At 37.5% G+C, this 25,092-nt stretch overlaps 2 protein-coding genes across 2 annotated transcripts in view; one reads left to right on the forward strand and one right to left on the reverse strand.

Annotated features, from left to right (window-relative positions):
* Window positions 1-853: 853 nt before the first annotated feature.
* On the forward strand, window positions 854-5,388 carry serpina10a (serpin peptidase inhibitor, clade A (alpha-1 antiproteinase, antitrypsin), member 10a). The gene is made up of 5 exons (XM_079830983.1): window positions 854-1,076; window positions 2,603-3,173; window positions 3,329-3,602; window positions 3,792-3,939; window positions 4,533-5,388. Exons 2-5 carry the CDS (start codon window positions 2,609-2,611, stop codon window positions 4,719-4,721), a joined length of 1,176 nt encoding a protein of 391 aa, XP_079687109.1. The 5' UTR covers window positions 854-1,076; window positions 2,603-2,608; the 3' UTR covers window positions 4,722-5,388.
* Window positions 5,229-25,092, reverse strand: part of ppp4r4 (protein phosphatase 4, regulatory subunit 4) — a 31,702-nt gene continuing 11,838 nt past the window's right edge. The window contains exons 3-25 of the mRNA XM_079830982.1: window positions 19,860-19,962; window positions 19,596-19,743; window positions 18,870-18,943; window positions 18,644-18,750; window positions 18,106-18,213; window positions 17,531-17,652; window positions 16,897-17,019; window positions 16,635-16,798; window positions 13,748-13,867; window positions 13,558-13,635; window positions 12,466-12,549; window positions 8,837-9,019; window positions 8,648-8,753; window positions 8,412-8,559; window positions 8,132-8,273; window positions 7,757-7,795; window positions 7,592-7,663; window positions 7,337-7,400; window positions 7,154-7,234; window positions 6,432-6,522; window positions 6,252-6,313; window positions 6,008-6,164; window positions 5,229-5,899 (exon numbers count right to left, since the gene is read on the reverse strand). Of these exons, the coding sequence (XP_079687108.1) occupies window positions 5,854-5,899; window positions 6,008-6,164; window positions 6,252-6,313; window positions 6,432-6,522; window positions 7,154-7,234; window positions 7,337-7,400; window positions 7,592-7,663; window positions 7,757-7,795; window positions 8,132-8,273; window positions 8,412-8,559; window positions 8,648-8,753; window positions 8,837-9,019; window positions 12,466-12,549; window positions 13,558-13,635; window positions 13,748-13,867; window positions 16,635-16,798; window positions 16,897-17,019; window positions 17,531-17,652; window positions 18,106-18,213; window positions 18,644-18,750; window positions 18,870-18,943; window positions 19,596-19,743; window positions 19,860-19,962 (2,422 nt within the window). The 3' untranslated portion in view covers window positions 5,229-5,853. The remainder of the gene's footprint in view (window positions 5,900-6,007; window positions 6,165-6,251; window positions 6,314-6,431; window positions 6,523-7,153; window positions 7,235-7,336; window positions 7,401-7,591; window positions 7,664-7,756; window positions 7,796-8,131; window positions 8,274-8,411; window positions 8,560-8,647; window positions 8,754-8,836; window positions 9,020-12,465; window positions 12,550-13,557; window positions 13,636-13,747; window positions 13,868-16,634; window positions 16,799-16,896; window positions 17,020-17,530; window positions 17,653-18,105; window positions 18,214-18,643; window positions 18,751-18,869; window positions 18,944-19,595; window positions 19,744-19,859; window positions 19,963-25,092) is intronic.

A 25,092-nucleotide genomic window follows, 5' to 3' on the forward strand; every position in this document is an offset into this window, starting at 1 on the left:
GCGTTCAAACGCTAGCCTTCTGCTGAAGCGAGTAAGTTAAACATAACTTGACGATACTTTGCCGTTTTGTTCTACAACGTAAATTACACAAACCCAAAGAAAAAACGCGAATTTTGAAGCAGTTATGTTCAATTTTTTAAAACGTACGTTTTTATCAAGTAACTAAGGCAGTTTGGCAGTGTACGTTGTAGAACAAAACGTCAATCGGCTTTATTTTAAATATAAATATCTCGGGGGGAAAATCTCCATGGAAATCTCGAAGGAACCAAAGGCGAAATTATCTTCCGGGTTCTGACGTCATATCTGCACCACCTCGTGCATGTATGTTACTTTTCTCAGCGCTGGTAAGGTAAACAGTATGGAACAATCACAATCATTTGTGAATACAAGACAATTTCATCCACACATTTTCCTTAGAGTGCAAGGATAGATTCCATTCATTGATCAGATTTAAATCTTTGAAATCCTTTGATCCTTGAAATTAATATATTTACTTTTTCGTATAATGCCTCAAGTAAAACAAAAACCCCACAATGCAGACAACACAAAAGTCAACGCAGCCAATAATATAGTAGCTAAACGAGTTAAATGGTGAAACTGCTAAAAAATAGTGATTTAGGATCGGTGAGGGTGAGGATATTACCAGTGACATCTTGTGGTAGGCCTACGTGCCTCGTGAACACCATAACGATTTTATATTATAGTTTATATATCAAATTGGATACCTTTGTTATATACAATGTTATTATTATGTTAATATTTATGTTACCATTTCATTGTCAAATAGATAGAAAAAAAATGACACAATGCAAAAATACATTTTACTGGCTAGGAAATAAATTGCTCGTGCGATGAATGTGAGACATGCGTAAACTGAACTACGTACATCATCAAGAATGCGCAAAGGGCGGTTGTTGCGTAATCTCCGTAACGTTTGTTATTGATGGCGACATCATGTGAACAGTTAGTTTAGTCGATTTAATTACCGTGTTTACACTGCAGTGAATGATTTTAAAACAGACCTGTCTGTAGTCATTTAACAAGGATATTAAGTACTGACGTCGAATCAGACATTTGTAAGTATCCACCATATTTTGCCATTTTTCTACATCATCCTTTATGATCGCATCTCTGTAGAATCTAATGCACGTGAAATCGAACACTGTATTGAATTATTTAACATTTCTATTGTGCTTAATAACAATGTTGCTGTATGTTAGCGCAGTCTGTATGCTTAAAGTAACTGCGCTGTAAACAACACACTGCCTTGTAATATTCTTTATAACCCAATTTAAAAGATGCTGTTTTGTTTAACGTTAGCTGTTTTCTGGCTTTGATGAGAATGACAGTGAATTGACAGATTACAGATTATGACAGACTACTCTTCTACAATCATTAGATCTGCATGTTTGGCAGCCTTTAAAAGTAAGCTACGTCTGCTATTTGGTTCTGCAAACCACAAAAACATCTTATACTTAAGAATTTTTTTACAACGAAAATGCCATGTCATTGAGACATAAATAAACCATTCAATTGCAAATTGTTTTTTTAGTTTACAGCTATGACCTGTCAAAAGTTCAGAGTTCAGAATCATGTCAATGGATCAGTACCTTAACAAAACAGTCAGCAGTGTGTTTTCCATCCTGGGCTCTCATATATTACTTTTTTGTTATTAATCATACATAATTGTATCTTAGCCCTTTAAAACCAACTGTTAAATAATCAACATGATAAGAACATTGCTGAAAAAACTGCTGCACACAACTGAATTGCACTGTTTTGGCACAGTTCTGATCATAAAAAAAGCATTTACATATCTTACTGAGACATATTATTGGGAGATATAAAGTGACAATTGATATTTATTATGCATTTTATGTTAGTAGTACTCTGTTGTATTGTTATAAATGTCCCATTGATACATTACAAGCTATCAGATTTGTATCAACTTTTTGGCCATAAAAATTAGGGATGCATGATACAGCGGCCCCTATATGTTCATTTTTAATGTTATCGTTATCAGCCCAATAAAATGTGTCCGATATATTAAAATCTATAAATAATGGATTATTTCCTTCAACTCAGACACTTCAAATGCGCACTGTTCGCCATGATGGTTTTGAATTGCTTGAAATATGATTGAAATCACTTCAAAAAAGTAAAATAGATATGAAGCGCAAGTCGGTCATATCGGCTAAATAAAATTATAATGAGAACATCATAATTGTGTGCTTGGGACATGGATTTTAATGGTGAGACTTTTGTTTTTGTAATCAGGCTCTCAAAAATGATATAAAAATATGGATCTAGATTTATCGGCCAATATATCGGTTATCGGCTTTCAAATATAAAGAATTATCGGTTATCGTAACGGCCAAAATGACTGTACATCCCTAATAAAAATAACATCTGCACCAAATTGCAAATTTTTGCTCAGTTTGGGCCTCTGAATAACTTCAGGTGTTTCCATATTCCATATTCTTACTTTATTATACTCTATGAGCCCTAAAAGCCTGATGTATCAAATATGATACAAAATATATACAGTATGCAAACCAAAATGTTGTCTAAAGATTCCATAAACTGTTCCATTTTTCACCAGAGCATCATGAAGATGGACATCTTCTCCCTGTTGGTCAAAGCAGTTCTCCTGGCTGCGTCAGTTCTTGGACAAACGACAGATGTTGAAGAGCTTGCCCGAATGAATGCCGACTTTGCTACTCGGCTTTATACCAAGATTGCCAGCTCAAATGATGATAATGTCGCTGTTTCAACCTTCGGGGCTACCTTAGCTTTAGCCACATTAGCAGCCGGTGCTGGTGGGGCTGCTCGCACTGAGCTGCTACAAGGTATAGGTGTGGCCTCCATGGAGAAAGAAGGAGAGCCGGAAAGAATTCAGACCCTTCTCCAGCAGCTGAGGGCGACGACTGCTCAAATCCAGGCCACTGGCCTCTTCATGAAGCAGGACGTCAAGGCAGAGGAAAGCTTCAGCAACCAGGTTAAGCAGTATTATGGTGCAGATGTTCAAAATGTGAATTATGCCAATGGACAGCTGGCCAAAGGGAGTATCGATAATTATGTAAGAAGCAAAACAGGGGACAAAGTCAAAGACGTGGTGGAGAATGTAGATCCTCAAAGCATTGCTATGTTAATCAGTGCAACGTTTTTCACAGGTAAGAATAATGTCATCATTTATAGTTTATCTTAAAATACCAAGTAGTTACAATGTACAAAGCAATCAGCTTGTTGCATTTGACTGCTGAATGTCTATTTACCGCCAGTGCAATAAGCTTTGACTGTGAAAAGATATCCTCTTGATCTTTAACAGGTTATTGGCTGCAACCCTTCAACATTACCTTCACCCAAGAGGAGCGTTTCTATGTGAACAAGTATACCATTGTGCAAGTGCCCATGATGCTCCGTTCAGGAAAATACTACCTGGCTTATGACCCCACATTAAAGGTTGGCATTCTGAAACTGCCCTGTGAGGATGGCATTGCCATGCTTATCCTTCTTCCAGATGAAGATGTGGACTACACCTACATTGATGAATCCATGACGGGTGAAGTGTTCCGTGGATGGGTTGCAAAGCTGAAAAAGACGTGAGTCATGTAATCAGTCTCTCACATTTTCGCAAATCAATGTGTTTTTTTAAATGACTCAAATTTCTATCAAACTCATGCTGAGTAGCCAAAGTGAGCAATCATATGACATGCTCGACAGTTTATAGAAACAATTTCAAGACACATTTCTTTTGATTTCTAAAAGATCAATTTTATGTATATTCTCAGGAAGCTGGAGATTCTGTTGCCCAGATTTTCACTGAAGCAGTCCAACTCACTAAGTACGAGTCTGCCCAGTCTGGGCATTAAAGAGATCTTTGGGAGTACAGCAGATCTCTCTGGAATCAGCAGCGAAGAAGGCCTGAAACTGTCAGAGGTGAGAGATCTTTCTAACAGTACAAGGAGACTGTTAAAGAATTTACCATGTCAATTCATTTTTCATGAAACCATGATTTAGTTTTGACACAACCAGGAGGTGGATGTGTGTGCATACTGTATATACTGTACACTCCTGCTCAAAAGTTTGGGGTTAATAAGAATTTTTTAATGTTTTCGAAAGAAGTCTCTCATGCTTACCAAGGCTGCATTAATTTGATCGTAAATACAGTAAAAAACAGTAATATTGTGAAATATTATTAAAATTTTTCTATTGGAATATGTTTTTAAATGTAACGTATTCTGTGAAGGCAAAGCTCAATTTTCAAATGCTATTACTGCAGTCTTCTCCTTGCTGAAAGTATAAATTCCTTTTTCTAAAAAATAAAAAAAATCTTACTGGCCCCAAACTTTTTAAATGTTATAATATTATAAAACAAGATTCTTTGACATTTGCGTATTTGTGTAATTTACTATAATTTTTAAATTAATCTTGTTTATTTCTGAAGCATGTATTGTGCATGTCAATTATATGGAATGGTAGTACGAGAAGTGATATACCAGCATGCATTGACCAATGCCGCTTGATTCCAGGTTGTACAGAAGGTCACCATGGAAGTGGATGAGACCGGAGGCTCAGTGGCCGATGCCTCCACCAATCTCTTTACGACCTCTCTTCCTCCCAGGCTCACTATTAACCGACCCTTCATTTTCGTCGTTTACCATGAGGCTACAAAATCCATCCTCTACATAGGACGTGTTGTCGACCCAACTAAGAACTAAATATGTGTAAAGAAACTACCGGTGAACGTGATTTCACCAAGTACATGCTCCTGGATTAACATCTTTGTTGATCCTGGAACAACATTCCAATCAACCAATCAGATTTGAGGGACGAGTTTACAGTTTGTCAAGTTAAGGCTTACAGCCAGGGTTAGGTGCTTCTACATCAGTGTTAGCATTTCCCTCTGATTTTAGGGATAAGTTATGGGTAGGGATAGGACTACATTTTCGGACAGGAATGTTGTTCCAGGATCAACAAAATGTGTCTTACTTGGCAAATATCACGTTGACCAGAAACTACCAATGGTGTACTTACAGTTAGAAACTAGACTGTATTAAATCCTCACCATTTGTTTTGCTTGAATAACCAACTTAAAAAAAATTACTGTAAAATTCATCTGTGTAATATAACAGTGTTTTTGATGTTTTAAAACCAAAATATCAATATAATATAGGCACAATACAACGTCTGCTAAGAAAATAACTGTAAATGTATAGTGTTTTCTTCAATGGTTGATTTAGGAGATTTATTGATGGTGTGATGGAGTGTTAACCCACAAATAATGCTACATGTGACAAGTAACTTCTGGAGATATGCTTTGTCAGTATCAGCATAGTATTCGTATTAGCACTGTTCAAATGCAACTCATTAAAGCACGTCATATTCAACATGAATTTTATTCATTGGGTACTAAGATGTTGGCGTTAATCAATCAGGTGCTGGGCAGCACCAGGCACAATCTCATTGGTGGGATGGGATGGAGAGTTCCAAAACTCTTCAATCATAAAAATACATAGTGCTTCTTTTTCTCTTAGCCACTTCAAAAATATAAAACAGAGAATTTGCAAAGCATGCTATAATACAAGAAACAAAATAATGAGGCAGTAAATTAAATACATTCAATTACTCCTCAACTCTCGTTTTTTTTTTCACGTTATGAAGAATGGTGTGAGTTTCTGTGTGAAATAAGGCAGAGATGGATCAATGCAGACCTTAATTGATGCCCCAGCACATCTTAAGCCGTTTCTGGTATAGAAGAGAATGGACACATCAAAATGGAGGGACACTGCTGCTGCTGCAGAATGAAAAGTCTTATAGAAAGGGGCTTTTAGTCAGAAGGCAAAGTGGTAATCACTCTCTCCCAGACTGCATTCCAAATGAATTCGACTTCCGCTGTCTGTCAGACAAGAACAGAAGAACAACGTCACATTGGCTGAATCATTTCAGTTTATAATTATAAGTTTTAAAATACTGATGAACACAAGCCTATTCAGGAAAGACGTACACAGAGAGCTTCCTAGACTGCGTGTCTTTATTCCCGTTACTCCGGTGATCCACAGAGCTGCTCGTGTTGCTGCGGATCAGGACGGGCATGGAGGAGGACGATGAGGTGGAGGAGATTGAAGAAGCAACATTGAAGTGGTGCGGTCGGAGGTTATCGTCTGGAAAACAAACGAGAACAGGTAAATGACAGAAATTTGAAGGCGAGGAGCATCCGTCATTAAAAACGATGAAATTCTATTAGTTACCATTTAATGGTAGCATAGGACTCTTTCCCGATCCAGGGCAACTTCCTGAATCCTTCAATTTTCTAAAGAGAAAATTGTGAATATAAATGCAATTTGTACGGCAATTAAACGACTGGTGTTGGATCATGGCAAATGCAAGATAAAATTTCAATAACAACACGAGATGAATATGTTACATACAAAGTTTTGTCTGGGTTTGTCATCTTGGGTGTCGTAGGATGGCCGCTGAGAGAACGACTGCGAGCTAGTTTGGCCCTCCGCATCTCCTTGCCTGAAAACATTATCAGTGTTGGGAAAACAGGCACCTTCCAATTCTGAATTCTTTCAATGTTTACTTTTTAATGTCATTTGTAATGTTAAATTAAATCAAATCTAAAATAAAAAAATTATTAATTGCTGTAGTTTCCTGCATGTTCCTATACACTACCGTTCAAACATTTGGGGACGATAAGAATTTTTCATGTTTTTGAAGGAAGTCTCTAATGCACTTGTCCAAGGCTGCTTTTATTTGATCAGAAATACAGTAATACTGTGAAATATTATCACAATTTCTTGTGCTAATATTGTAAAATGTAATTTATTCCTGTGATGGCAAAGCTGGATTTTCAGTAGCCATTACTCCAGTCTTCAGAGTTACATGATCATTCAAAATGTTTTATTACTTATCAAAAATGGTTGTACTTTTTTTTTCAGGATTCTTGATTAATAGAAAGTTAAAAAGAACAGCATTTATTTGTAATTTTGTTTATTGTAACTTTTTAATGCATCATTTCTGAACAGAAGTATTATTTTCTTTTTTGTAAATCTTACGGACCCCCGACTTTTAAAAATAGTGTATATGATAAAACAATTTATTTTCATAACTCTATTATCATTATTGTACATCAGAGGAGGATGCTAACCAGTAGAAGTGGATGATGTTGCTCCTGATGAAGATGCTGACATTCCTTTACTACCAGACAGGCCTGACTTGCTGTCTCGTTCTGCATTGCAAACCAAAAAGTGAGCATTCATAGATTTACATTAGTATGCTAGAAAGACATCCGATGTTTAAAAGAGAAGGTGCATGAATGAACGTCACTCACGTTTCTTCTCAGACTGTTTATCTCCAGCTAGTTTTGCCTCACTCTGCTGTCTTTCTAGCAGTTCCTATGTGTGACAAAATCACAAACACAGTAGCAACATTTAAAATCTAATTTTTGTCTTTATTCTGACCTCAGAAAGTCAAATATACTTGACTGCATATTTACATGGGCTTTTCAGGCCAGATCAGTCAAGGGTTAAAACTGACAAAACCATAACTAGCATAACTTGTCTTCATAAAAGGGTAAATCTCTCACCATTTCAAGTAAAAGATTCTCCTCCTTCTCCTTTTTTTGGTCCAAGAGCTCTCTTTCATGCCTTTTATGATACTATAAATATGAAGACACTAGTGTTCAAAAAAAGAAGACTGCTGTGGTATATAAAAAATGCTAACTTAATGGAAAGTCACAGATTTTTCATACCGGCTCTGTAATGTCCATTTTGTCCAACTCCAGAACTGTCTAAAAAAACATAATAATACAGTTTAAAAAATGTAATATATAAAAAATCCTTACAAAAGACTAAAGACATTTACTGTTATTCAGTAAATTTTCATGGGTTGAATCCTGTCATTTCACTCGGAATCCACACAATCTAAAATTTTGCACAAGTGCAAAATATTTTTTGATGGATTCAAGTTGATCAAATGAATTTGCCAGGTTGACCAACAGAAAGCTGCTTGGTTTGAAAGTGACTTCCAAGTGAGCTGTGCTTAATGTCACTACACTATTGACAATAGACCTTTATTGCCCATTAAATTTTGCAGACACTTTGCACCTTAGTAATGAGAGCCTCACCTTACGCAAAGTTACCACTACATCTTTATCCTTCTCACGGCACAACAATTTCCGCACACAGAACTCCAGCTGCTGAAGTAGATGTTTGTCTGTTGGTCTGATGGTGGATCTCAGTTTGGGTAACATATAACAGAGTTTGTACCTGCCAGAATGTTTATTTTTTGTTGAATAAAACAAACAAAAAGTAGTAATACTTTAAAACATTAAGTTAAGCATTTAAAATTGATAACTCAGTAAAACAGGACGCAATAACAGATGTAAAAAAAAGGTAGCTGTTCACCTGACGTTGGCGACGGGGTCACTGACCAACTCAAGCGCTGGAATAAGGAAATGTTTGCAAAAATACGACTTGGAGAAGAGGTCTATTGTAATCTCACACAGGTCCAGATAGCGAAGCCTGTTCCAGTAGCTTCTACCTTGAGCAAGCTCTTAAGATAAGAAGAAAAAAACAGTCCTGACCAACTACAATTACTGAATCTTATTCACAAAAATAAGCAGAACTTGCTTTTTTTTTACCTTGCTTTATTTTGCTGATTATCTCTTGCCGCTGTTCCTGTTTGCGGTTATAGCGCAAGAACACGCATAATGTCCTGACAGCTTCTCTCTGGACTGGTAGAACATTCTAGAACAGTGTAAACAGAAGGACAGATGAAACACAATTGCAATTGACAGGATGTACAGGCAGGAGTGTGCGTATAAGTTTACAGTCGTAGTGATGATGTTGAACATTCTCTGCAAGAAGCGGAAGTAGATCTGGTCTCCAGAGATGACACGGGGCAGACAGGAGTAGCACTGCAGGAGTTTCTCATGACCCCGCCAGTGCAGTGAGGATGCCGCTTTCTGTTCCGCTGCCACCAAAGCAGGCACCAAGTCTGGTATGTTCACCTGCTGTTAGGGCGAGAGTAAGACATACACCACCATTCAAAATTTCAGAAAGATCTTTTTTATTATCACAAAAACATTACACAGCACAACTATTTTTAACATTGCTAATTGTGAGTAATGTTACTTGAGGACCAAATTCAGCATTTTAGAATGATTTCTAAAGGATCATGTGACACTGAAGACTGAAGTAATGCTGCTAAACATTCAGCTTTGCCATCACAGGTTTATTGTAAAAGAAACCGATCAGGCATAACATATTGTGTTGGTCGCAGAACAAATCACATCATTTTTTGATGTATCTGCAAGCATCGTATCCCTGGCAATGAGAATAGATATCATATCGTATTGTGATGAACCGTCCACTCCTAAACACACACTGATCCGGCATAACATTATGTCCACCTTCCTAATATTGTGTCCCACTTTTGCTGCAAAAACACCTCTGACCCGTCGAGGCATGGTCTCCACTAGACCCCTGAAGGTGTGCTGTGGTATCTGGCATCAAGACGTTAGCAGCAGATCCTTTAAGTCCTGTAAGTTGCGAGGTGGAGCCTCCATGGATCGGACTTGTTTGTTCAGCACATCCCACAGATGCTCGATGGGATTGAGATTTGGAATTTGGAGGCCAAGTCAACACCTCAAACTTGTTGTTGTTGTGCTCCTCAAAACATTCCTGAACCAATATTGCTTTGTGGCAGGGCGCATTATCCTGCTGAAAGAGGACACTGCCACCAGGGAATACTGTTTCCATTAATGGGTGTACATGGTCTGCAACAATGCTTAGGTAGGTGGTACATGTCAAAGGAACATACACATGGATGGCAGGACCCAAGGTTTCCCAGCAGAACATTGGCCAAAGCATCACACTGCCTTCGCCCCATAGTGCATCCTGGTGCCACCCAGGTAAGCGACGCACACGCACCCGCAGCATGGGCACCCTGACTGGTCTGCGGCTATACAGCTCCATACGCAACAAACTGCAATGCATTTTCTATCAGAACCAGCATTAACTTCTTGAGCACTTTGAGCTACAGTTGCTTGTCTGTTTGATCGGACCACATGGGCCAGCCTTCGACCCCACGTGCATCAATGTGTCTTGGCCCATGACCCTGTCGCCAGTTCACCACGGTTCCTTCCTTGGACCACTTTTGATAGATACTGACCACTGCAGACCAAGAACATGCCACAAGAGCTGCAGTTTTGAAGATGCTCTGACCCTAGCCCTTGTCAAACTCGCTCAAATCCTTACATTTGCTAATTTTTCCTGCTTCTAACACTTTGAGGACAAAATGTTAACTTGCTGCCTAATATATCCCACCCACTTACAGGTGCCGTGATGAAGAGATAATCCGTGTTATTCACTTCACATGTCAGTGGTCATGATGTTATGCTTGATCATTGTATTTTAAAGGAGAAAACAGCTATTTTCCATTGTAATAATATTTCCCAATATTACTGTTTTTACTGTATTTTTAATCTAATAAATGCAGCCTTGGTGAACATAATAGACTTATTAAAAAATCTTTCCAAACCCAAACTTTTAAACAGTAGTTCCAAACAAAGGGTTGGAGCTTCATATCAGTTATCTTATCTCTGCATTAAAATGTGTGTTTCATGAGTAACGATTCATTTTAAGACATGCCATAGCAGCCCACGCTCCCTGTAATTATTGACGAGACGTTGGAAAAAAGAGTGAGGGAAAGCAAGAGAAAGAGAGGTAGAATGAATAGGGTACATAACATTTAACATAATTATAATAATTATTTATTTCTTAGTTTAGTTTAGTCAAGCAAAATCAAGTCTTTGTTTATTTTGTATTTTGTTTAGTGATGGGAAACTAAGGTTTTCTGAAGCTTTCATCAGATTGTGCCGAAAAATTGTTCATTACTCTAAGCTTTTAACACAATGCACATTTGCGACATCTGGTGGTCAGACTGGTTTTCGCCGCCATATCTAACAAATCATCGCGGAGCAGAGGATGCATGTGACCAAACAAAGCTTCAAAAGTCTGACATACAAGAGTGGAATCAATCTGGGATCAATACAGTTCTATCTAATCTGATGTAATCTCATCTAAATGAATTTGTGCCAGTGAGACCACAACTCATGTCATGTGTAGTCTGGTCAACGGATTCACATATTGATCAATAATATAAAACATACAAGTATGTGATCTTAATTAATAATTGACGTGAGTAGTTGAAAAAATATTTTGGGTGAGCTGTTTAACCCTTAATGTTCTGTTCGGAGTCTCCGAGGCCCCAGCTATAAAACATGATTAAATGCATTTCCCTTTTATGCACCAAGTGGGGTCGCGAAGCACCAATTTTTTCAAACCAGCTGTCCCAACCTTATGATACTTCATGATGTTCGAAGCTTCAGACGTCATCAATCACGTGGTATTATCATTTCGATACAAGAATCGGTACAGTGCATCAAAGCATCAGAGCCCCGGTATCAACCCATCACTAATTTTGTTCATGTTTGGATTTAATAAAACTGCACTTGGGTTCTCACTATACTCGCCTCCAGTGGATTTAGGCCCTGTTTACACTAGTGCGTTTTCGTTTTAAAACTTTTGATACAGTTTACAGCTGCTGTCTACACTATTCCGGCGTTTTTGAACCTCGAAACCTTGAAAACGCTCTGTTTGAGTTTGAAACCTCTGGTGTCGAGTTTCAGTGTAAACGGACCAAAAGGGAGACTACCCACACTACGCTACCTGAACACAACAATAATAGACCAGGGCTGCATTTCCCAAAAGCGTTGTACGCCTAAGTTGATTTTAGAGACTGTTGGTGGCTATAGTTACAATGCTTTTGGGAAACGCAGCCCAGAGCCGTCTCTCTCAATGGCTCTATAACATACCAGCCTCAACAACCGTGTAAACAATAACACGGAGACAGAACTGCGTGCTTTGCTGAATTTGTGATCCTGGTTTAGCAGTCGTTGTGCAGTTAAACACTGTATTTATAATGCCACAGCTGTCTACATGCACAAGAGGCAACTGTTTACACTTGTACGTGCATGCCCAGTGTGCAAGAATTGTCATGTGACATGCATTTTCGGTCATGTAGTGTGGCTGGAGATCGTTTCTGAAACGCAAGTATAGACAAGGATCATTTTCATTTTAAAACGAAAACGCACTAGTGTAAACAGGGCCTTAATTAGACAGGAAGTGAAGTGTATGAGAGAGGGAGATGGGATAAGGAAAAGACCACGAGCCAGGACTGGAACTCGGGTCACCCGAAGCGCAACTGCGCTACATGTCAGCTCCAATATTACTTATTATTTTGTAATAAAATAATAAATAAAAGGTTTTGTTTATTTTAAAACATTTTATTGATTTACTAATGCTAGGACCATAAACATTTCTGGTCAAGCTAAAAATCTAACAGATAATAATGCTACCTAAAAACATAAAAATGTAAAGCACATTTTGCTGGTACCTTGCTCTCAGGTCCTGCTCCCTCCCCTCTGGAAGTGGCCAGCTCTAAAGTCTCCTGAAGATTGTTCAACAGCGCATCCAGAACCTGCAGATTCAAAAGCATTGAGCTAATGCTGATCTAAGTCCTTCAGATCAACAAAGCAGATCAACAAAACATCATCATCAGATGTTTCAGACACACATTTCTAGCAACCCCAGGAAGCGATTCTAAAATTACAGATGAGCTGGTGTGAGATCACTGACTATAATAGATAGTCTATAATGCTTGGTTTCCATCATCATTAATCATGAAAATCACTACTGTACGTCAGATGGCTCAGGGAGCTTTGCACCATAGTGGATGCTAATGCAGTGTGTGACTAACGCCGCTCAGAGAATCATGACAGAATAAACAATACCACACTCCTAGCCTCAGCTAGGGAGGTGCAATGCATTCATTCATCCTACACAGTTGCATGCAACCTCCGCAAAAGGCTCACGCATTTGTGCATGCGCCCCCAAACAAACACACACGTAGGCATTGTATGTCTGGTGCATATCATGAATGTTTGGTAGTCTGGTGTTAAAAGAGATGTGTGTAACTTTCGACGCTGAAATCGTTTTCAAATATCAAATAATTCAAATGAGCAAAATCAAAACATTGCTCTATTTGTTTGAGCAGTCAATGGTGTGAGCAATTGCAGATGGGGAAGTGTTTGGGAAAGGTCTACAAGTAGTTCATTTTTGTTAATACGTTACAAAGATGAAACCAAATAATCTGCTTCACACACTTCAGAAGGGCAATTCTTTTCTAACTAATGGGCATCCAAATAAAGAGGTTACATAAGCACAGTTGGCCTTGCGAGAAGAAGGTTTTGAATGGTCAGATGGCTATTTGTATGTGAACTCAGCAGTAAGTAGAGAAACGCTCTGAATGAGAAAAAAGCTCTTGAGAAAGATCGAATCTTTCCGTGAAGAAAGTTGCCACATCTTGCACAGCACAGTCTGCCATGGAAATGACTGTGCTGAGTCTGACTGAAGCCGTCACAGACAGCTGAAAGCTTTTTTAATAAACAAACACACACATACACACAAACCTTTTTTCAGGACTCACCTCTAATGAATCATCCTGCAGCAAAGTAATTAGCTCTTTGTGTATGTAATGCACATTTGGGCCCAGCAATTTGACCACCTAATGTAGAGGAATTAGAGAAGATGTTACTGTGCATTCTGAAAAGAGACATTGCTGCCTGTCAGAATGTGAGTCTCATTGTATACCATGACAAAAATGAGAACATTTGTACCTCATGGAAACCACCAGCTGCCGTCCTTCGTACTGAAATCTCAGGATCATGACAGAGACTTGAGAAGGTACGGTATAATTCAGACAGGAAATGGTTTGGATCTGCAAATAACACTATGGCCTGCAAATAAATACAGAGAAGAAATCTACAGAGAAAAGTCCAGTCACACAACAATATGCTCATTAATTATTCAAGAAAGTAACCTTCAAAACTAACGTTCAAAAGTTTGGGGTTGTTATGAATTTTCTTTTTTTTTAAGAAAACGTATTATTATTCAAAGAAGCAATACATTAATAATAATTAATTTTATATTGTTACAAAAAATATTTAAAATAAATGCTTTTTTTTTTTACTTGCTGTTTATCAAAGAATCCTGAAAAAAAAAGTCATGGTTCACACAAAAAATTAAGCAGAACAAAATTGACAATAATAAGAAATGCTTCTCAAGCACCATGTCAACATATTAGAATGATTAGAATGTGACACTGAAGACTGGAGTAATGATGCTGAAAATGTATCTTTATTTTAAAATATATTCAAATAGAAAACAGTGTCTTAAATTTTGATAATATTTCACAGTATTACTGTATTTTTGATCAAATAAATATACCTTTAAGTGAGAAAAACATTTTTAAAAAATCTAACCAACCCCAAACTTTGGAACAATAGTGTAGTTCAGACAAAAAATTTAAATGACTGGTCATTGTTTTTCAATATATTGAACCGGGACTGTCAAATGACAAAATAGAAGTATTAAAAGTATTGTAAAAAGTCATACACAGGAAATAAAATAAAATTTAATTTGTCATTCATTCAAACCAATGAAAATCTTGATATTAGCAGATTCATGAAAGTTAATGATAGAAGAAGCTTTGCATGATGATTGGTGACCTAATTGTTCTTTCGAGGTTGAATTCAATGAATCAGTGATCCAGTTACTGCCCACTGGAAAGAAATATCATCAGTGAGTAACTTATATACTTATGTACAAGTCATAAAAACTACTTTTATGACACTTTTATCATGCTTTTGTGTCTCTCTTAAAAAGTGGGTAAATGAAGATACATTTTTTTATTTTTGGGTGAACTGGTTCTTTAATGATAACCACTCTGAAAAATGAGCAGAATGCTGTATGATCCGCATATGATCTGTATGAGAGTAATTTAAAATGAGTTTTGTAGACATAACTTTTAGTCACCTTCATCTCAGACTGCAAACTTATTCTGAGTGACTGCTGCTATATATAAAACAACACTAACAACAAAGGAGCACTTCAGGTGTTGATGATGGAGCAGTCAGAGGTCTAATTTTCTCAAATGAGCTATTCCAGAAGTCTTTGCCTCCACTGACAGAAGTTAAAAATAGATGATTGTGCCTGAAAATATTGGTTTGTCAAAAGGCTTTCAAATCATTAAAATATTCTGAAAATAATATATCTAAAGCGTCCTTAGAACCTTTAAAACGCATTCATTAAGACCTACAACAAACTGCAGGCCTTTTCCTGGACTGAATATTTGAAGGATTAAATACACACTGCACATCTCCTTGGTCTTTCGAAGAAAGTGCTCAATGCCGAAACCATTCTGAATTATGTTTAAATGCTGGATGAAGCCGAGCTATGATTGGACTATCTACAGCAGCTATATTAATCCGACATTGCAAAAATCAGATTGGTTTGATTTGAGTGCCTACAGGACATTTTAAAAATACAATGTATTGCTTTATTCTGACTGAAATCTAACTTTTAACCTCTTTAAACCTTTTTTAGTATTTTTTCAAGTCATTACATTGTTTGTTACATAAGAAACAAATGGAACTTTTTTATTTTAAAAAAATGATTGTGAGACCCAAGACCGGTGTAGCAAGCAGCTGGCGCTCATTATCATCATCACGTCACTGGGCTCAGCCCATTCTCACTGTCCCTCGGCCTCGCTGCTTGCCACAATTACATTTTATTAATATGTTATGCCATGTCCACATAAGTGGACAGCAGGACTCAGCTGTCTAACAAATAAAATTACATATATATGCAAAAACAATGGGATTTTTTTTCATTCACCAATCAATTTTTAGGTTCCAAACTTTGTTTAAAGGTTATTCTCAACTATGTTATGAAAGATATAACAGAATAAATTGATATACCATTATACTTCATGCAATATGGGTAAAATGGCCATACATGGGTTTTGTATCTATACACTGTCTCTAATTTGTATATTAATGTGTTCTTGGATCAACATGTAATGAAAAAAGAAGTATAATAATGGGAGTAATAGTTGGCAACATTTTCATAATAATATCTAATATGTTATAGGAATATTGATATGTAATTTATTTCCCTATTAATTTGTCTCCTAAAATGCCTGATAAACATGATTTAAGTCCTGGTGTCCTCTACTGAGGACATGTATGAAATCAATGCCCTGTTTTGTAAAAAGAAAGTCATATTTTGATTAGAAACCCCATTACATTTTTCTGAGATATTGATTTATAACTCACAATTTGAAAGTTAGTTTCCATAAGAGTGCTAAATTTAACCATCAGTCATTTTTAAAGACCAAGGAGAAGTTGAGAAACCTCAAAACAAATGGTATCTCTGAAAACAAAGCCATGAATGTGTTCTTTATAGCACATTCAGACATGAAACTGTGACATGTATGGTGTCAGAGAAATTCACTACAATATAATGCCCTTGTACATGGACAGTGGCACCCAGGAGGTTAAAGTGCATACTTAGTGTAATGTTTTAAAAGCACCACAGAGCAACAGTGTTTACACTCTTAAAATGGCTCTGCAAATATACTTGGGATACTACAAACTTTAAACACATTTCGCCTTTAAAGACTTCAGACTGAAACAGTTATGGAAGTAAGGCAGGGAAACTCACAGGAAAGTTGAAGGCACAATTCCTGCGCACCAGGGCATATTTGTTCTCTAGCTCCAGTGGATAGGGCTGGCTCTCACAATGCCCATTTTCATGCTGCAGTCCCAGACAGCACAGCTTCTTATAAAACTCCAGAAACCAGAGGTGCTGCTCATCAGTAAAAGACTCTGTTCAAACAAAAAGGTACAGAAATCCATGACTGTAATCCTAAAATATTTCAGAAAGACGTATATATATAAAAAAACAAAAAAAAACTGGCACTGACCTGAGAGCCCATGACAAAGCTTTCCATACTGGAAAGACAAGGAGGCCAGCACTGCCTCATCCCCTTTGAAGCATTTTTCACAGAATGCCTTCACCAAGGGAAATATGACACAAGTCCTGTCATCTGTGAAAGAGGGTGATAGAAAAGAAGGGAGGGTGAGATGTTGACAGAGAAAGAGCGCGAGACATGTTTCAACACAAAAGAGCCACTTGCCAGTATCTGTCTCTGATGACCCAAGATGCAAAACAAAGTGCTTAAGATACAGAAAATAAAAGGAGCTGTGTCTGATGATATGAGCAGGTACACAGCATGTGTTTCAAACAGTACCCTGTGAAACAACAGGAAGTGCAAATGCTCTCACCCAAGTGTGACACCTCTCCGTTTCTCTGTAATTTAACTGTGTTTCAGATTGTCTGACTTCCACAGCAGAAAAGCTGATATAATCATTGGTAATGTCCTTTAAAGAATGAGCTTAATTTTGTTACTTTAATATATTCAAACAAACAATAATCACCCATATATTTATCCACATTTGAAGAGCACATTTTTATTAAAATATCAATTAAAGAATTGTCATGATAAAACAACTAATATAAGAATCAAACTAATTCAAGAATGGCTACGAGTGGCTTACCACTGTCAAACATCTCTAAGAGGTTGATGATGGTGTCGAAAGCTGCCAGTCTCACAGTACTGGCTTCATCTTGGGCCAGCTCAACCAGTTCAGGGAGCACTTCAACCTTAGTGTGGTCCAGTCTGGGACGGAGCAAATACAGATATCTTATCATACTGATAATGTTCATTTTGATAAAAACAAACACATAAATGTTTATCGCAGATGTTATTTCTATCAGAACAAATTAATGAAGCTTGCACAAGACCTTAGACTTTTCCCTCGATTTTATTGTAACAAAAGAAGTGCTTAAGTTTAAGCATCAGTCTGACACAGTGTGAAAGACTTGCATCCCTAGGTTTAAATATGGCAGTGATGTCTCACATTTGGAAGAAGCAGCAAAAACAATAAAGGTGTTAATAAAATGTAAAGGAAGTGAAGAATTTCTCTAACTTGATATTTACAATATGCATGATACAATATACTGTGTTTTTCTGCATAGTGTTCTATCTAATCCATACAGGAGTAAGCCATTTAGATTAAGCAGCATTAGATATTCAAATAATGAAATGTCTCTCTGCTTTATATCTTTTTACCCAATTCCCCTGGTGATGTTCTCCAGCTGGCGACACATGCAGGCGCGCACCTCGTACTCTACGTCCTGGCATAATGACCTGATCAATGGCAAAAGATCCTTCTTCACTCTGCAGAGAGAAGCCACGGTAGGGATAGTTTACATTAGTTAAAAATGCACCATTAAAAATGAAAATTATGTCAACATTCACTCACCCTCAAGTTGTTCCAAACCTGTATACATTTCTTTGTTCTGCTATACACAAAGGAAGATATTTGGAAGAATGTTTGTAACCAAGCAGATCTCGGCCCCCATTGACTACCATAGTATTTTTTTCCTCCTATGGTCGTCAATAGGGGCAGGTTTGGACCAACTTGAGGGTAAGTAAATGATGACAGAATTTTCATTTTTGGTTGAACTATCCCTTTAAATCAGCAAACAAGCAACAAAGTGTATTTTAACTTATGAAGAAAATGATTCTATATTGGGAGTTTCATGAAACAGTTTGTTCCTGTCCACTTATTTGATTGGTCAAGTGGTGTTTCAACTGTATAACTCACATTGATGACTCAAACTTGCAAACAACTTTTCCTAAAATGCGACAGCTGGCCAGACGTGCCGGGACAGACTGGGAGAGCTGATGTTTCGACAATAGAGGACTCAGAATCTGTGCAAACAACCAACCAAAGCAAACTTAATTTTTAATTTACACTAACAGCTGTTTCCTAAGACATATACCATAGGTTTAGAAATGATAGGTAGGAGAAATAATGCAGTTGTCATTACCTCTTGCCTGATAGTTTCCTTTGGTAAAGCATCGATTGCTGACAGCAACGTCTCCAACCAAGCATTGCTGACCACTATTAAAAATAAAGATAAAGTACTTATTTGTGTCAATGATGTTCAGAAATGTGCATATTCCACTCTGGCATACCCTACCATTCAAAAGTTTGGGTCGGTAAGAATTTGTCAGGGTTTTGAAAGCGGTTATCATCTTTTTCTCACCAAGATTGCATTTATTTGAGCAAAAATACAAAATATTATCACAATTTAAAATAACAATTTTATTTTTTATTTTAAAATGTCATTTATTTCTGTGATGGCAAAGCTGAATTTTCACCAGCCACTACAGTCTTACATGATTTTTCAGAAATCATTCTAATATGCTGATTAACTCGTATTATTACAATGTTAAATGAACAGTTGTGCATTCGCATTTATTGAATCTTTTGCAACATTATACATGTCTTTACTATAATTTTTGGCCAATTTAATGCATTCTTGTTGAATAAAAGTATTAATTTATTTATTTTTAATCTTGCTGACCCCATTTTTTAAACTGTAGTGTACGTCAAATCATCTTTCAATCATAAGACTGCAAAATATAAGGACTAATGCATTCAAGCAGTCATTTCAAAGAGTTAGGGTTAGGGTTAAAAAAATAAAACATTTATCAAATGTACAGTATATACTTTCTACAGGAGTTTTACAAGCTTTTTAAAAAATGGCAACCTGTGTCCCTGTGGTCAAGATTTAGGAGAACTATCTGCAAGATTGAGTGGGTGTGCGTCTGGATGAGGACAATGTCATCTTGGAGGACGGTCAGGAAAGATCCTGCTGCGGCAAGCTGCATATCCGCCCCAGCTACATGAAGCACTTCCTGTTGGGGGTAGAAGAGGGAGCTCTGATTGGTCACTTAAAAACAGCACATATCAAGAAGTCATAGAAGGATCTCAAAACCAAAAAGCAATAAAAGAAACATGGTTTGAAACCTACCCTGACTTTTGGCACCACCCTGCGGAAGGTCTCTGCTGGGTTCTGACGCACCAGGATTGGCAGATTGATGATCACACTGGCCCGTTGGACATCCTCACCAGAACTAAACAACATAGAAATATGGCTGGCGATATAAATAACAACAAATGATTACCTAAAGCTACTAGCTATGTCACATACCAAAACAAAAGATTAAATGTTGTAGTTCTGCTGTATAACAGCTTTATTTTATGTACTACATTTATTAAAAATATGCAAAGCAAAGTCAGACATGTACTTGTTCAGGTGTGAGATTCCACAGTCTTGATGCTCAAGAGTGGTGCAGGTATGACATCACTTTGTAGGCCAAAAAGCAGAAACAAGTTAGCATTTTAGCACTTCTGGTTCCATCGTCCCGAAGTCAATGGGTGTTTTGAATAGGATTCCGGTTAAATGGCTGAAATAAGATCTGTGGTGATCACAACCTCAAGACACTTTCACGTTTTATTCTATGACATAAAATACATCAGTATTATCCCACTTGTGATTTTTTTTAAGCGGTTACGTGTCTTGAAACAGGCAGTTGCCAACAAGTGGCTAAATGGGACCACAGAGGCAGTTGGGGAGATGAAACGCATCATGCCAAACAGGTAAGCTCAGTCCGCTTTTACAGCCTCATTATGCTTATAATTGTACTTTTATAAACTATTCTAACTCAAAGTTTCTGGAAAAATGTTTTTAGGCAAAAACTGAAATGGTTTTTGGAAGCTTAGTGATGGTGATGTTGAAGTCGTGGGACTGTGGTGTAGTCCGTTTATAGCCTACCTTTTGCTTTTTACTTCTGGTGACTGAATTTAGTCTTTGACAAAAATGAAATTCTCAGGTTGTTCTTTAAAATGTTGCCCTTTTTTAAATTAAACTTAACCACATTCAAGTGTTGATAAAAAAGGATGCATGAAGCTAGAATGATAAAAAAAAAAAAAAAAACATTTAAAAGGTATTTTTAAGTATAGGAACATAGTATACTTAAAGTGCAAAAATAATAAATAGTAAACTATAAAATTATGTACACTTAAAGAAAACTTGCAGTATAAACTAAAAACAATTACTACTATACTACTACTATAAGTTCACTTGTAGTACAGATGCAGTACAAATTAAAAACATGGTTGTGAACTAGTTGTGCACAAAGTTTACTACTGTTAAACTTACAGTACACTTAAAGCTACACTATGTAACTTTTCCGTCCACTAGAGGTCGCCTGTTCAAAACAAAGGCGTAGTTTGATGACGGCACGTTTGAGCGCAGAATCTCGGGACATGTGGTCTTCACCTCACAGCCGGTGGAAAACAGTCAGGATAGGACTCGGGCAGAAATCATGTTCATGGATGCGATTATTAAAATTACTGTAGTCTGAAGCAGAGCAGGAGCGAGTGCTGTGGAGCTGAGCAAGGCCGCAGGAGCGATTGAAGAGCGGGACTGTTATTATGGCATAGTCGCTGGCGGGACTTTTATTATGACACGGTTGCCGGCGGCACTTCCTCTTCTCCAGTGCTGAGTGTGAGGTAACGCAGCTCTGTTTATCGTATTAGATATATCTGAGTGTGTTGAAAAGGAAGTTATGACGTTCGCTGGGCGGCTGCTATGACACTTGTTCTCACTGCAGTGAGAGTAAAGTGTTTCACTGAATAAAACCGGAGAACGAGGGTGACGCAGATATGACGCAATCGACAGGCGACTCCCTCACACGCATAGCTCACACGTCCCGGCTCCTTGGTTAAAATAGCAATTTTCTCACGATTTACAAATAGTTGAAAACATTTGGGATATTCTAAGTACTCAACTGAACAAAATATATAACACTGGCCTAGTGGTTTCTGGATGTTTTACTGCAAAAATCCTACATAGTTCACCTTTAAAAGTATACTTTTTATATACTAATTTTGGGACAATTTAATCCCAAGCATTATCGAAATAGTACACTTACAAGTTTACTACTAGTACATTGACATTAGTATACTTGAACATTACTTAAGTATAATTCATAAAATTAACTTGAAGTATACTTCTTCGTAAGGGGATGCTAACTGTATATTGACCTACAACTTGACATTATACCTGCACCACTCTATTGCGTGTATTGTTTAGCTTATTTTATTCAACTGGATCAGAAAAAAAAAACAAGATTGACCAGAGTCACAAAAACCTTTTAAGAAAGGATTGCTAACTGCAATTCTTGAAAAATTCCAAAGCGATTCTCATTTGTTTTCTTTAAAGTTTGGCAAAAATAAAAACAGTCATCATTTACTCACCCGGTTATGGAACAGAGACTCACAACCAGGAATAACGGTAATATAAAAGAGTTTATTGAGGGTATGGAGATAAAGGTAAGCATTTCAGAGATGAATGGAGAATGGGAATACTGACGGTCTCTGTTTTTGTAGAATGATAAGGAGGTCGTGGATGGCGGTGATGACGGAACCCAGTGCACACACCTCGATGACAGGAAGGGGGTCCGAGAATAGGAAAGCAGACAAGAAACAGACACGGAGGACCAGGAAGATGAAGGAGACACGATGGAACATAATGGAGATACTCGGGAGGTAGGTAATCTTCGTATAATGGAGGTAGGTAATCTTGGTTTAATACAGGTAGCTAACAACAGGTGGGTGAGTCCTTACTCATTAACGAGACCAGACAATGGCTGCGTCCGAAAACCTAGGTAGCTGACTCGTTGCCTCACTGCCTTATCAGACAATGGCTTGCAAGGCAGCGTTTGTGCATGAAGGCACCTCACAAAACTAATTTCGGACAGACTTAGGCAGTGTAACCATTTAATGATCTACAGCAAACTAGAGAGAGCTTTGGTGAGAAGTAAACAAATATTGAACTACTACATTAGTAATTTCCCGCTAGAAATTACATCAGAAGTGGAAAATGTTGGCTGGCGCTGACACAAACACACACACACACACTTTCGGACGCCATCTTTTTTCCCCTCTCAACTGTCGAAGAATGGAAAGCACAGGATTGTGGGATATCAAAGGCAGCGAAGGATACATAAATGCTGCCTTCGAAAATCGATCAGATGAAGGTATCTCAGGAAATAGAAAGTGAAGCTAACATTAGATTCGGACGTGCCTTGATGCCTTGAAATGTGTCCTACGAAGGCAGCATTTTGCAAGTTTCGGACGCAGCCAATGTGACTTCTTCTTCTTCTTTTCAAGTTTAATGGCGGTTGGCAAACCAAACTTAAATGGTGCATTCCCGCCACCTACTGGATTGGAGTGTGGATAACGTTATGGTAGTAGTGACCTAAATCCTGTTACTTAAATGAGTGTCTTTTAAGAAATTAAATACTTCTTCATATATTTTAAGTTGCTTTGGGCCATTACCTAATAATGCTTTGATAGAAAAAAACTTCCATTTCCATTTCTCTTAATCCTTGAAATAATTTAAATCTTTCTCTTGCATAAGCCTCACATTTTAATAATACATGTTCTACTGTTTCCATATTTAGCCAATGTGACTGTGTGAGGTGTGTGCTTAAGTAGCAGGTTGATGAGGGTGCAGATGAGGTGCAGGTGTGTGTGATTGTGAATTGCATGCAGGTGAGGGTTAGGGAGGATGATGGGAAATGTAGTGATGAGGTAGTGACTAGCTGGTGACCGTGAACTAACAAGGGTAACCATGGGAACTAAGGATAGGTGGGAAAATTAACAAAGGAACACAGGAATGAAATCAAAACACAAACTAAAAGTCCAAAACACAAACCGAACCATAACACACCCAATCTCATTCTAAACTTCGAAACATGATTTTTTTTCTGTTCTTCCGTTGAAAATTATGCTCTGACTTGCATGCTTGCCATTGGTTTATCACAATGGTCTCTGATGTGAAACCAAAGCATGTTTTGTATCTTGCTCTGCATTGGAGTGTCTGCTAAATGCCTTCTATGTAAATTCTTTAAATGCCAGTGAACTACTGCTGTGCCCAGCATTGATGCTGCACTGACTGATAAAACTTATGATTTTTCTTTGTAGGTCCATTATCTTGTCTAGGAGACAGATAGTTTCCTTATCACCTCAATGTCTATATGTGTGCCTATGTCTATGTCTAGTCTGCATTCACAAACAATAACAAGTAGCCAATATGAAGAGCTTCTTTAAATGTTCTTTAAAATATTTCTCTAGCCATATCAGTTGCTTAAAAAGTATAAAAAAATAACCTTATGTTCAGTTCAAGAATATTTGCTTGATTAGGAAGTCAAGAGAGCACAACATAACCATGAACATAACCATTTTTAGTGCACCTTCAATTTTCTTTCTAAACAATTTTCCCATTTTATTTTGGATGAAATGTTTAACTGATGTAGCCATAAAGGTGAAGGAAATGTCTACATGCTCTATTTATTTATAGAACCATTGTGCTGTAGTTGTTTCTACCATTGAAGCAAAACCTTCTGAAGCTTAATGCAGCTGAACCTCCCAGACGTCCTCCTCTCTCTAAACAATCTCATGTCTATCAGTCTCTCATGTGTGCTGTTGTTCTAAATAATGAACTATAAACAGGTATTCATTACTTTTTCAGGGATAGGTTGTCCTCCTTTGTCCTTTGTTGATGAAGGGTTATTTATTAACCAAGAAACAGCCTGACCTGCTGCCAAGTTTGTCTAAAAGGAGAGTAATGTGGTCATGCTTTGTGCACTTCTTGAATATGGTCAATAATGTGCAGCACCTTAGCAATGCCTGTGTTTATACACTAAATGACAGAGGTACCGTGCAGAGAGAAGAGCAGGTGGCATCTATAGGAGGATGAAAGAGATAACCAGCTAAACACCAGGTGCTGAATGGTTTGGAAACACAATCCCACTGCCGTGAGCCTTGCTCCGGCCAGGTCCTAGCTGGAAAGTGGTCAGAAAGTAAAAAGAGCTACGCTCGCATTTGTAATTAGATTTCCCTGGTGAGTGAATGATATCCAATGGCCATGACCCAGAAGAACATTTAATTGCATTTAGAAGTTCCTTTACATAGCTCAAGAGAGTTAATGGAGATCTCTGATATGTTTCTTCTAAAATGAATAGAAAAAATTTATAATTGTTAACATACTCAATGGAGCTATAAAATTAAATGAATGGAGCAAAAAAATTAAGTAATAACACTGGTTTGGATAATTTGATTTAGGAAGAATCTGGTGAGGAATGTTTGGATTCTTATTGAAATTATTACAATTCTTATTGATTAGCCTACATTGT

The sequence above is a fragment of the Gobio gobio genome (genome assembly GCF_949357685.1).
Source record: "Gobio gobio genome assembly, chromosome: 12".
Classification (NCBI taxonomy): domain Eukaryota; kingdom Metazoa; phylum Chordata; class Actinopteri; order Cypriniformes; family Gobionidae; genus Gobio; species Gobio gobio.